The sequence below is a fragment of the Hylobates moloch genome, unplaced genomic scaffold (assembly GCF_009828535.3).
Source record: "Hylobates moloch isolate HMO894 unplaced genomic scaffold, HMol_V3 SCAFFOLD_3, whole genome shotgun sequence".
In the NCBI taxonomy this organism is placed as follows: Eukaryota; Metazoa; Chordata; class Mammalia; order Primates; family Hylobatidae; genus Hylobates; species Hylobates moloch.
Window position 1 is genome coordinate 55,316,668 of NW_026652278.1, and position 14,510 is coordinate 55,331,177.

General features: G+C 36.4%; 1 protein-coding gene across 11 annotated transcripts in view; it reads right to left on the reverse strand.

Annotated features, from left to right (window-relative positions):
* The window catches only part of ANK3 (ankyrin 3), a 364,937-nt gene that overhangs the window by 69,935 nt on the left and 280,492 nt on the right, over positions 1-14,510 (reverse strand). For 6 of the 11 annotated variants that reach the window (XM_032137947.2, XM_032138001.2, XM_032137998.2 and 3 more), the window contains 2 exons: positions 10,489-10,713; positions 7,606-7,760 (listed from right to left, as the gene is read on the reverse strand). In XM_032137947.2, coding sequence (XP_031993838.1) covers positions 7,606-7,760; positions 10,489-10,713 — 380 coding nt within the window. Of the gene's footprint in view, positions 1-7,605; positions 7,761-9,846; positions 9,946-10,488; positions 10,714-14,510 lie in introns of all 11 variants that reach the window. The other 5 variants (XM_032137980.2, XM_032137966.2, XM_032137974.2 and 2 more) reach the window with 1 other exon arrangement.

The window sequence follows — 14,510 nt, forward strand, 5'->3', positions numbered from 1 at the left end:
GAGAGTCAATCTGTAGCAGATCTAAGGGAATACACAAGTTAGATTTTAAAAATAATTCTCTACAAAGTGTAAATCTGAATTGCTATCATTTCCATTTCATTCCATTAAAAAATCACCAATTACTGAAGAGTAAATATCAAATAAGTTGGGAGAAATGAAGAAAATAAAAAATAAATCTATAATATTCAACTCTAGTTATAGAATATGCAGAACAACATAGCATTTGTAATATATTTACTGAACTAGTTTAGAAAACTACAGGCATTTAATCCATTGGAATTAAAGTTCAGCTCCATCAAAATACGCAACTTTCATAATAAGCGCACATAAGATGTTATAGGGAAAAATCCTCAAATGGTAAAACTTGATACTTCTTCCTTGAAGTAAACATCATAGAGATCTTTTCAATGTTTCAAAAAACATTTATTTTAAAATAATTATAAATTCATGGGGCATGGCAAAGATAGTACGAAAGGCTCCATGCACCTTTTATAATTTTAGTGTTTAACTCATATTCAATTCTGTCATCTGCTTTATATATATTTGGGTCAGCATTATTTCACATCTTTATTCAGGGTAGAGATCCTCTTTGTTGTTTAGATTTGCACGTGTAATAAGTGCTGATGATGCAGAATGTCTGGAAACAATGATATACCTACTTGTTTTTCCCTCCAGTTTTAGCAGTCTATTAATATAATTTCTGACAATCATATATTTTTAAAGCTATTTTTAGAAGATTAATTTTTAATCATGATGTGCTCATGAGATATTACTTTAAAAATCAGGGAGAAATGTGACTATTTTTTGAACTCTACCTTCAGTGTTGACATTTAAGATTACTTTGTACTCTGTGTGTAGAATGACTATAACCTGCCCCAGAGCCTTCCCCAGGCCCCAGACTTCCTCTCCCCATTTGGTGTAGCCTCTCTTCTTCCAGAAAGTTTTTCTCTCTCTTGGGTATGGGTCACTGGATTGAGAAAAAGTGTCACCAACAGGGGGGCATATGCCTGACACAAGTCATTCATTTCTCCATTCATTCAACAGACTGTGATGAAGTGACAATTCTGTATCAAGAGTTGTTATATGCAGTGGGCATAATGGCTGTCAATAAGTCAGAGGTGGTCTCTGCCCTCTTGGACTTTTGCAGTGCACCAAGGAAGATATCAAAGTTCAAAGTTGCAGTTATGGTGCTGTGGGTGCATTTACCAGTTTGACCTGAGTCTGGGGTTTAGGGAGGGCTTCCTGGAGGAAGAGAAGTAGGGGATGTCTGGCCACGTTGGAATAATCTAAGGTTTTCTTCCATGACTGCAGATTAAGAGACTTACATTTGTTTACTTTTCCATTTGTGCAAATAAAAACATGGTTTCATGCAATTAGTCTCCATATGTCACTTTTTTCACCCCATCGTTTAAGCCATTACTGTTACATCTAAGGGAAAAATCAATTAATATGATTCTATCTTCAAAATCCAGGATCATAACCAGTGTCTTAAACACCATGAATCAATAACCTCGCATGAGCAGCAAATACAGAACACGCTAAACTCCAAAAGCTTAGACCCGCAGTTTCTGGCACACTGGTGTCTCTGTTCACATCAACACTAAAGGTAGTGGAGGCTGATGTCCAACCTCTTGGACCTGCTTCACTGCCCTCAGAGGGCTAAAAGCTCTACTGTGCCTGATATGTGGGGTGGGGGGCAGGATGGCTGATGTCACTATTTTGATCCACTAATGTTTCAAAAAGACATGTAATTTCTGGCAAGTCCATATACACAAATGCATTCAAAACTTGTCCTTACTAATGCTTATTTGCTTTGTCCTAATTTTCATTTCTAAACTAGAATTTTTATTTCTACTAGTTTGGGGGGCTGTTCTGCTACAGTTTCCTTTCCTTTACAACATGATGGACATCACTCAATCGATTTAAAATGCCAGTTTATGGCAATAGGCTGAAAGTCAGTATTTTACTATGGTTTTTTCATTTTCTTTTTTTTGCACCCCAACCACAATCCTGATTTGGTTAAATTCCATTTCTATTCTCTCCTTGGGAATTTTTCAAAACTGTTGTAGATTTCTCCAGCAGATGGTGCTGTGCACAACACAAAGCTACATATTTCACATTGGTGCTCAACTGCTTCTACAATGACTTGACACTACTGGTCTCAGGGCAAAAACAATTAAATTATATTGAAATGAACCCAAGTGGCAACTTCTGAGAAGTCTGTTTTCTAAGATATTGTTTATGTAGTCAGATAGTAAATTTACAAAATTTTCTGTTACACAGCAAGTACCAATTTCCCTTTCCTGTTTACAATAAAATAATAGTGTAATTATTCAATCTAAAATGTATTATCTTAAAAACTTCATTTGCTCTCATTTGAAAGTTCAGCAATGACAAGAAAATATGTTCCTAGCATTGTAAAATTGTTTGGGGGAACTTCAGCAACATTTTGTTCCAAGACAGTGATTGGGATTTTTAAATAATGGCATAATTCATATATACTCAAAGCCTTCTGTGTCATACTTAGGTAGCAACAATTTTTGTGTTAAAACAAAATAGATACGTAAAACAAAGCATACGCACTGTCCAGAGAGGCACTGCCCAGTAAAAATAAAACGTAAACTGGATATGTAATTTTAAATTTCCCATAGCCACACTAAAAAATAAAAATAAGCAGGTGAAATTAATTTTTTATTTCTTTTTTAGAGATGAAGTCTACATTGCCCAGGCTGAGCTCCTGAAATCCTGACCTCAAGCAATCCTCCCACCTCAGCCTCCTGAGTAGCTGGGATTATAGGCACATTTTATTTAGATTAATATATCCAAAATATTACCATTTCAATGTGTAACCAATGTAAAAATTAATAATGAGATATGTATTTGGAGGAGGGTGCTCATCCTCATGTATCTGGTGTATTTTACATTTGCAGCCTATTTCCATTTGTACTAATTTTATTTCAAGTGCTCTGTTGCTCCCTGGAGCTAGTGGCTACTATATGGGACAGGGCAGGACTAGAACATTTCTGGAGCTTTTGATTTGTAAATTAAGGACCTCTTCTACTAGAAAATGCTTCCAGATCCAAGATAACAGCAAACTAAAAACACTCTTTGGGGTCTGACTTTGGAGGTGTAATTTTAAACATGTTTAATTCAACTTTGTGAGTTTAATTAAAGTAAGGTTTTCATTAAACTTAAAAAGTGAATTCAGTTCGCTGTGTTATAATTTGGCGGGAGGAATGAATGTTTGTTTTCTGTTTGCAGCATCTTTTTCTCTGCTGAGAAAACAAAAATTGACAAAGACTAGAACAAGATCTATGTCTGCTGCCAAAGTTAAAAGCTGTTCTTGTTGCATGATACCTTAGTGGTGATGGCAGGTTCTTCACACCCAGACCAACTGTCCTTTCTGCGATTCTAGCCTCTTCAATAGACCTTTGCTAATACACCTACTTCGTTAGCAAAACCACTGATATTTTAGTCCCTGGGCTTGCTGGTGATAAGGAGTAACTTTTAATTCCCCCTTATTTTGCAGCTACAGTTTTTCCTGAATATATACCGTATTGTGTCATACAAAAAAACTAAGAGGTGTCTTCATTAGTAATGGAAAACTTAAATACCAGCTGACATATATGTGGCTCTTTTGTTCTACACAAAGCACTTTCACAGGCATCATTCATTTGAGAGCATACAGAGGCAAAGGAGCAGTGCAGAGAGACAACTAGGTGTGGAGTCAGAAGTCCAGGTTTTGGAAGACTAAATCTATTGACTGTTTCCCAGCTGGGTGGTGGCAATGTTGAGGGTGTGTCACCATAGTCAACCATGACCATGGCTTTTACTAGCTGATGTAGTGTCTTTGTACGATCTGGAAAAGGGTGCCCACTTGGGGTGTACACAACCTTGTAGGTACACAGCTTGGCAACTGGATAGCAGCTTTGGGCAAATTAGAAAAAAGTACCCCTATGCCTTACAGGCCAGTGTCAGGGCAGATGGCTTGACAAGTGAAAAGGGCAGGATTTCAGACCCCATTTGCTCTCCTGCACAACTTACGTGGCAGTTGTGACTATGACTAAACACTGATTGAGTGATTCTCATATATCAGGCATCAAGATAGGAACTTTACATATATTAGCTCATCTATTCCCTATTAGTTCACTATTAGACATCCTCACTTTACACATTTAAACCAAGGCTCAGAGATTGAGTGCTTCGTTACAGTCACACAACGAGTAAGTGGTGGAGCTAAGATGAGAAGTCTAGTCTGTGTAACTTCCATAAATCATGATCCCAACCACCACATTACATGGGGCAAATTATCCTGCTCCTTAAACTTCTTTCCCAGGAGTTATTCTAACAGTTAAATTTGATTGTGTACATGGAAAGGCTTCACACATTTTAACACACTATAGGAACATAAACTGATCTTTACAATTGTGTTAATAAAAATCAGTGATCAGAATATTTGCTAAGATGATTTTTAAATACTTGAGTTTTAAGATTTTCAGAGAACCTACAACAGGACTGGTTATAAAAGTAGCAAGTAGATTGGTTATAAAGTAGCACATAGAATTCATCTATGGAGAAGGGGGTTGAAAAACTAAACATTTATAACAAGACAGGCATTATCAAGGGTCACTTGCCACAGATGACAGATAAACTTTAATTGTTATGAAATTAATACGTTATATTAAATAATGGTAAGACTATTTATTTATTTATTTTTTTCTGAGACAAAGTCTTGCTGTCATCAGGCTGGAGTGCTGTGGCGTGATCTCGGCTCACTGCAACCTCTGCCTCCCGGGTTCAAGTGATTCTCTTGCCTCAGCCTCCCAAGTAGCTGGGACTACAAGCACATACCACCATGCCCAGCTAATTTTTGTATTTTTAGTAGAGACGGGGGTTTCACCACGTTGGCCAGGATGGTCTCGATCTCTTGACTTCGTGATCCACTTGCCTCGGCCTCCCAAAGTGCTGGGATTACAGGCGTGAACCACTGCACCCAGCCTATTTGTCTTTTTTAAGGAAACCTTGAGTGACCTGGTCACTGGTTTAATTCAGGAACTATTTTTATCTTGTTAATTAACAGTTAATTAACAGCAAAATGGGAGGGGAACAGAGAGGATAAAAGAACATAAAAAACATGAAACCTCCTAAACTGTGCTTATGCTTCTCTCTGAACTAGAACTTTGAACAGTTGTACCTTCAAGAAAAAAGTTGGCTTTTTAAAAAGACAGATTTGGGGTTTTTTTTTGCTGGTCTGCTTTTGAAGAGAGGAAAGTTCTGGAAAGAAAGAAGTGTCTTTGGGGATATGAAAAGAGTGGTGAGAAGGGCTCGAGTTTGGCATACAATCTGATTAATTGAGCTTCAATTATAAAATGTGTGTAGTGGTTGCTTCATTACTATTAAGTTTAATACATGAAGAAAACCTGTGCCTTGAAAATTCCGTCCTCAGTTTTGCTCTAGTGGCCTCCAGTGCTCGATTCTTTAAGCCTGGAAGTATTTGCATTTCCTTTGAATTGTCTAAAATGGAACCAAAGTTTATCTGGTCTTTAAAAATGTGGCAAGGAAATGCTATCCAGTTTTTCCAAAATAACACATAGAATCCAAGACAGAAGATTATATCATTGTTTCTTTACACCTTGGAATACTATGCAGCCATAAAAAAGAATGAAATCCTGTCTTTTGCAGGAACATGGATGGAGCTGGAGGCCATTATCCTTAGCAAACTAATGCAAGAACAGAAAACCAAATACTGCATATTCTCACTTATAAGTGGGAGCTAAATGAGAACTCGTGGACACAAAGACAACAGACACTGGGGCCTACTTGAAGGTAAAGGGTGGGAGGAGGGAGAGGATCACAAAAAATAACGAGTAGGTACTAGGCTTTGAACGTGGGTGAAAGAATAATCTGTATAATAAACACCTGCAACACGAGTTTACCTATATAACAAACCTACACGTGTAGGTTTGAGTTTAGCACTCAATCTCTCTGAGCCTTAGTTTAGGCTGAGGGAGGAGAATTGCTTGAACCCAGGAGGCGGACGTTGCAGTGAGCCGAGATTGTGCCACGGCACTCCAGCCTGGGTGACAGAGTGAGACTCCATCTCAAAAGAAACAAAAGCAAAGAAGTAGACCTACATTTGGACCCCAGCCTTACACTCAGTGGAATAACCTTAGATATGTTACTTGACATCTCTGAACTTCAGTTTCCTTATAAGTGGAATTAAAACCACCTGATTAGCACCCTTATAAGTAAAGTGGAATTAAAACCACCTGATTTGCAGTGCTATCTTTTTTAATTTTTTCACATATGAAGGCATCTATCAGTGCTTCATGAATGCTAGACACTCAACAATTACTATTTTCCCTCTACCTTGCTGTAAAGAGATCTTTAAATTCATGGTTGGTGGTGATTGTGTCTTATACCAAACCTTTGGCATGACAATTTTTTCTATAGAACAAATATAATGGTGATAATAACTCACAATTATCAAGGGCTTACAACATAACAAGGACTGTATTTCATATGTGCCTCACATAATTATTTTATTTATTCTCAACAATAACCATAGGAAGTCAGGAAGGTAATCTCCATTTTGCAGAAGAAACACAGGCTCACAGAGTTCAATAAATTTGCCCAAGGTCATTCCTCAAGTACCCTACGGTTCACCTCGCTCCTTTGTTCACACCTTGAAACCCACTGGAGACTATGCTGAGTGCATTCCAAAAGTCAGTGAATTGAAAAAGAGTGGATCTTATGGAATATGAATTATATCTCTAATAAAGCTGTTATTTAAATAATTCCTGGATTTGGAGAGATTAGGAAGTGAGTGTAAAGGAAGAATTAGCTCTGATATTTTTCTCTCAGCCTCAGGCATTACGGTGAGCCTGTTCTCTATTTTTTTTTTTTTTTTTTTTTTTTTTTACATTTTTCAAGGAAAACTCTGCGTCAAACACCTATTCTCAAAACCAGACTATTCCCAATGTCTACTAAGAAAAACTGCTCTGGTTCGTAGGGTCAGACAGCCTGAAGAAGTTGTGTATGAAAAAGTGACATACTCAGATATATACCAGTCTTACTAGGTCAAAGAATGAGACATTGAAACACCACAGACTCCAATTACTACCCTGAAACATTTTTTAAAGACTAATTATGGCCCAAGAGAAATTAAAAATTTATGAAGGATACTGAAATTATCTGGGAGAAACTTGAAAAAGCTGAAAGAGTCCAGAACTAATTCCAAAAATAAAATGTGAACATATTTTCTTCAAAATGCTCAGCATGCCTTGCATACCTTCCATTATTATTTCACCCTCTTCTTGCTCATTTTTGACTTAGAAAACTTTCTTTGGTATTGGAAAGATTGATGTATGTGATTAAAGATGGAATCATCAAAATACTTATACTTCTATATTACGGAGAATAAAGTTTGTTAGATTAAATGGAACTTCAGCATTAGGATATAGAAAACAGCAATAAAAGCTGAAGAACCTGGGTCCTAGCTTAAAATACAAATGTGTGAAATTCAGGTCCTGTTTCATGTAACCTAGTCATTCCTTTAATTTCTGCCTGCAGACATTTACAGAACCAAGGAGCCATCATTATTACCTTCATCCATGCCATTAAGTAACTCGGTTAAATCTTCATTTTTGCTGTCAAACTGATGCTCCTTCCAAGTTTCACCATTTTCACTTCGAAGAACAATGAGTTCTCTCTCTTTTCCTCTCATGGACCCAAAGTGAGGGATTTCCACTATGACAGGGCTGGAAAAAAAATCCACATTATTTTGGTATCAAATTAAATATATTTATAGTATCATACTTAAAAAATGTTTCATTAACAGTATTCATTTGAAAATCAGAGGTGCCACTAAGGTTGGGAATGATTTCAAAGCTGCAGAATCATTTGCTAATTAAAGAATATTTTCGAAGCCTGAAAACATGCCATCATTCATTCATTCACAAACAGTTCTTGGAGGACTACCACATGTTAGGCATAGGATTTAATGGGGGAAATTTTTCAGTACATATAAATAGGAATTTTGAATCAGAATGGAAACTTATTAAAGTAGACCATAAGAAAGTTGGTCCATTTTTAAAAGACACAATAGGTATATTATACAAATGCTAATGATTTAAAAGGACACAGTCATTTCTTTAAAAAAAAATTCTATAAAGTTCCTAGTTTGAAAGATGATTGCCATGCCTTTCATGGCCTGTACAGTTAAGACAATTCCTGTATTTTTCAGTTTGTGAAATGGTAGTAGGTAGCTTCAATTCCTGGCTGTAATATAACCTGCATAGGAATACTTACACTTTCTGTAAAAGTACTTGTTGGTTTGAAATTGTCATATAATGACACAGTAATTTTTGACAGTGTCCTTTTGCAAAGGAATGTAAAAGAATGGCTGCAAATTGAACATAGCCAATCAAGCCACGGGAAATAATTTTGTTAAATTTTAAAATAGGATAAATACTAAAAGAGATGAATGGAAGTAAGCAGACCACAATCACACACAGTTTATGTAGTTGGATTGTGCAGCTTTATTTTATGACATTTAAGTAGACAGTATCATTATTCTCCTACAGAGGTTGTATGGAACCCCACTTCTTAACCTATGTGTTTAGGTATATGTGATAACAGAAGATACAGGCTTAAATAAGTAAGAGCAGAAAAAGGGATAGTAGTTGTAATGATCAAATAACATAAATAAAAACATGAATATCAATTTATTAGAAAAGCATTTGCTTAAAACGGGGATGATAAATATGATCATTTTGCTTTTGGCAAAATCATAATTCATTCAAATTAAAGATTAAAAAATAATTTTTATAATGCCTTTATTCTTCAATAGGTAAAAATAAAATGAAGTGTTCTTAGCAGTATTAATAATTTCAAGATTAAGATATTTACCAGGGTTTTTAACTACACCTTATAATTCAACATTAAATTGTATTTATTTTTGAGAACAAGATACAATCTTTGCAGGTTAATATGTCAGATACTGTCTCTGTAAATATTTAAGGAATGTGGCTTTATGTATGATGTTCAATGATATTGGAGAGAAGGTACGAACAAGGGTCTTTGATCAAGGTGAAAGCCAAGCATAGCTTTTCATTAACAGGTTTCTTCATGCAGACTGCCAAGGCAAATACAACAGTCAAACAGACAAGCGAACAGACAACAAATACCAATGCATTTCAGCTCAAACAAAACCAAACGGAACAATTCTATAACTTTAAAAGAATATTCTATCTGCTGCCTATTTAATTTTATTTAAATATCTTATTTTCCCAACACTTTTCAAAATCTGTTTACTTATTGATGACTTCTCCTCAAAGCCCATAAAAAATTACACAGTACTCATGTACTTTTAAAAGGTCTAATTACACACACACACACACACGTGTGCACGCACACACACAGTGCGCGCGTGCACACACACACAGGTGTACATACACGTAATTTATAGCAAATATTGACTCAAAGCCTGCAAATACCTTCTCTTACACTGGGTTAAAGACTGTTGCTGTCTTAAAAAGTATCATATTCAGAAGAAACATTTCAAATAAAAGAAAGGTTTACAAAAGCACGAAGTTATGAAAGCAGAATGCTTGCAGTGAATTCCACATGCCTGAAAAGCACAAGGTAGGTAGCGGTGCTACATTAAGTCAAGCCACTATGATTTTTTTTTCTTTCAGTGACACACATCAACTGAAAGCATTAAAAAAAAACTTAAAAAATAAAAATAAACTTAAGACAAGAATCAGACCATGAGTGTGACAGAAAAAAATTGAAAATGGAAAAAAAAATTGTAGACATTCTGTATCTTGTCTATAAAGGTCCTACCCAATAAATTTTGTTCCTTGAGGCCCAAGCTGCAGGATTCGGCTAACCAAGCTCTCACCCTCATTTACAGGGGGAGGATTGGTAGGAAGATGCAGTTTACTGAATAACATCCATGCAGCAGAAAGAGAAACGAGAAGGGGAAATTGTGAACAAACTGTCAGTCGCGACAGAGCCTGCCTGATTTGTACCCAAGTGCCACCTCAGAAAATGAATTAAATTCATTTTTCCTTTTTGCAAAATACCATATCACAATGAACTGTTTCCCAAAAAATTTTCTTTAAAAAGACATGTCCCCAAAGTAGCCATATATTCAATGCGGTAAAATAATTCCAGCATCTGTATTTTTTCCCTAGAATGGTGCCTTGACTTCTACGGGGACCACTGGGGTTCCGTGCACTTGCTGAGCAGAGAACATGCTTCTCGGTTAGTAAAAGCCTTGACCAGCAAACTGAGTTAAGAAAGTATCAGCCTATTAGCCTTTCACAGAATCACACAGCTTTGTGACCTTTGACACTTTACAAAAAGTATACTCAATCAGGTCCAACTAAGCAGTTTTAAGAGTTAACTCCTTGAGTTAACAAGGGTAAAGGAAATCAAAGATGCATCGTGAGGGCCAAGGTTAAAACTGACAAAACAACTTACCCTAAAAATTGTGCCCCTGCAGGACCCATTTCTACCAGCCTACTGGCTAATCCCTCTCCTTCCACCATGGGGGGTGGGTTGGCCAGTTTATGTCTCTTTACCAAACGGCAGGTGATTCGAGTGGGGGCCGTACACTTGCGCGGAGGAATGATGATTCTCATCCCGTGATGACGGCTTCCTCTCATGGAGCCCCCTCTCGCGTCCACCATAAAGCTAACCAGAAACCTGAGAGGAGAAGATCAGAGGCCAATTCAAGAATGGAAATAAACTGTGTTCACAGCAAGTTTGGAAATTAAATGTTTAAGTTTATTTAAAGCAACAGACAACGTAGCTATCATTTCCTCCCTTTAAAGATAAATCGGAAGTAAATACAGTGGAGTCACATCAAACATGCATTCAACTTGTGCACTTTGCAAAAACTGAAACACAACTTGTTTTTGGTGGAACATGGCCCCCACAGAAAAGCCAACTACTTTACCAGGCTCAAATGGAAGGAATAAGGAACGTTTCAAAACTGGAGTAAAAACGGTCTAGTAAGAGGATTCTCATGCATTTAAAACAAAAAAACTGTGGTCTTCATATTCAAAGGTCATTTTAACTATAAGTGGTTTTTGCCATATGCTGCCATATGGTCTCTTACAAGTAAGATGAAACTCCACAGTATGTCTTGACATTTACGACTCATAAAATAAATGTATTTTTAATCATACCAACACTAATTTTTACTATGATGAAGCAGAATATAAGATAAAAGCAGGAGATGACTAGATTTGCTATGGTGATTTTGATGGAAAGGGATTAAATGTTTTCAGTATAAATATGGGCTTAAAAGCTGTCTGAAATAACCTACATTTGAATATTTTATACAATGATTTAAAAAATGGAACTTAGACTTTTAGAAAATGGCTCTAAATAATATAATTCTGTCATTGGCCTCTTATTAAAGCTAATAAGGAAAAAACTGTCTGCATGTATTAATAGGTATAGAAATGTAAAGAAATTAACTGTTATTTTTGAGTAGAAGCATATTGGAATCACTGTCTTCTATCACATATGCATGGTCCCACTATCATCATCACAGAGTTATAACACAGTTATCATTATCACAGAGTCATAAGTAAACATAAATCAATGAGTTCAATGTGTGGAAGAGTTAAGGTCAGACAGGGGAACACAAACATATCCCTGTATTCTAGTTTCCACATATGAAAATATACAGATTACTAGCACAGTACAAAATGATGATAATTAGAAAATTGTCTGAATTCTTAAAGTGTTTTTAGAAAAAAAAAATCCCATCCATCAAAAATCTTTACTATTTTTTCCCCTAAAAACAATGCTAACATCCTGCAAACAGGTTTTAAGACCTTGCATGGACTTCCTAGCTGGGGACCCTCTTCTGAAGAATGGTACCTCTCGACCTTGAAAGAGTGACCTTTTCAAGTAAACTGGCCTGTGATTCCCCACAGGGAGAGGCAATGGGCTGGCGATCATTTTTCAGCCTATCAGATTCCTAGAACCAACTCTGCTCATCAGTAAGCTGGACTCATCTTCACACCCTTTTGCTCATTTTGGATTTAACCATTTTACTCTGAATGAATTTATGTCTTTTATAACATTCTATCGATTTTGGGAGATTGGGACCACTATGATAATCAAGGTAAGAGGGGAAAACACTGACTCTCTCAAAAACAAAACAAAAATCACTCCTCCCTAGTCAAAGAAAAAGATACTTGTTCACTTGTACAAGTGTTGGGATGAATTGTTACCAATGCTAAAAGACATGAGGCTCACCTGAAATTGCTCTGGGCTGCCTATATTTTCTTAGACATACGTATATTTAACAACTACTTTTATTCAATAATGAAGGCAATATGGCAATATTATAAGACAAAATTGAATCATTCCCTGCACTTAGTAGTTGTAACTACGAAATCAATTTTTCATTAGGAATAATAGTAACAGAATGGATTTAAAATGATTTACGACAAACTCTGGGCTTGTAGATTCAGTTGTGTCAGTACACACATACACACACACTGGAATGTTTCCACTGAGGGGAATGTTTGCCCTGGCAACCGCTGAGTCTCATCAATACAGACAGTAATTCTGATTGGGTCTGTCTTGTTCACTGCTTGACCTGCAGAGCCAAGCACAATTCTAGCACAAAATAGGGACATGATAAATGTTTACTGAATGAACCAATGAATAAAACTATTTTGCTTAGAAACTGTGTAGGTAAGACTTGGTTACTAATACTAATGGATTGATGGGTGGATAGATAGGTAGATAGCTGATTGGAGCTGAGCGGACTGAAGGTAGTGTACGGTTTATCAGAATTAAAATAAAAATATCTCAGCTGTAAAGAATATCAAAACCAATGGAAAAAACACTAGTTAAGATGATATTAACAACAAACTGGAAGAGTCTCTTTCTCTGTGTTCTGTATAGCACACAGTGCATGGCTGGTGCTCATCAGCAACCATTTATTGTTCTGAGGTTCTCAACTTCATAGAGTCAACAGACTGAGGAAAAGTGGGACTATTCATTAAACAGGACATGGATCCTATTATTTAATAACATTATAAAATACAGTGATTTGTTTTACAAACTCATGTCTTACATATTCTGTGTAAAAAAGTCATGCAACATAACTCATAGAATAAATTAAAAGGTGGTATGTAATAATATTTGTATCTTATTAATATTTAAACTATAGCATGAATTCTACAAATGATCCTAAAACTAATACATGAATGTTTCTAGTTTTAGGAACAGCAGGATGACAAATGCTGATATACTACAGACATTGACACGATCTAACTATGGGAAAAATTCACATAAATTAAAAATACAAAAAGGATGGTTCACATAAAGGACACAGTTATCACCTTGAATCATACTGAGGAAGTGGAGAAGAATAGCTGCAAAATAATTTAGAAAGCAAATGGGAAGAATTAATGTAATATAATTAGAAGCAAGCAACAGAAAATGTCAATGACAAGCAAAGGAAAAATAAAAACCATCAGAAAATGAAACCGGGGCATCTGGCATTTGTGGGACAACCTAGAAAAATATCTGCCTTGCGTAGCTGCATAAACTGCAAGGACCTGGCATCAGTGAAATATTTCTAAGTATACACCAGGTCTATAATTTCCTTTTCAAATAAGCCCACACCTGCTGCCATTACTTTTGCTTTCTTGCACATGTCTATTGTCTCTGTTGTCTTCAATAACATTCAAGGTGAAGGGGAGATAACTTGCATACTCAAATACTTCATTGATTTTATTTTATTTAATTTATTTTTTATTTTTTTTGGAGACGGAGTCTCGCTCTGTCGCCCAGGCTGGAGTGCAGTGGCGCGATCTCGGCTCACTGCAAGCTCCGCCTCCCGGGTTCACGCCATTCTCCTGCCTCAGCCTCTCCGAGTAGCTGGGACTACAGGCACCCGCCACCACGCCCAGCTAATTTTTTGTATTTTTTAGTAGAGACGGGGTTTCACCATGGTCTCGATCTCCTGACCTCGTGATCCACCAGCCTCGGCCTCCCAAAGTGCTGGGATTACAAGCGTGAGCCACCGCGCCCGGCCACTTCATTGTTTTTAATGTATGGGAAAGTTCATTTCTGATTCTGTTATCATGTTTCTTCGACTTCTCAGTTTACTAAATTAAGCCCTAGTACCTTGTCTTTGATTTGTAGAGAATACAAACTGATGGTTTCAGGTCTTTGAAATATGGTGGCAATTCATCAAGCGTGATTCAAAAAACTCTTCAACATGTTTGCTCCCTGAATGTATCCCAGATGTTGTATATTTTCCTTCTTGAATCTGATTTTTTCTTTTGCTTTTCCAATATTAGACCCATATGCATCGAATATAAATTATATAAATATTTTTAGCAGTTTAAAATTATAATAATTCAAGGTTTCTCTAATTGAGTTAAAGAAATGCAATGTTACTAACTCGAAAGCCACCATAAAGTTTATAATTTATGAAGCACTTCCATGTCAATTATTCCCATTTG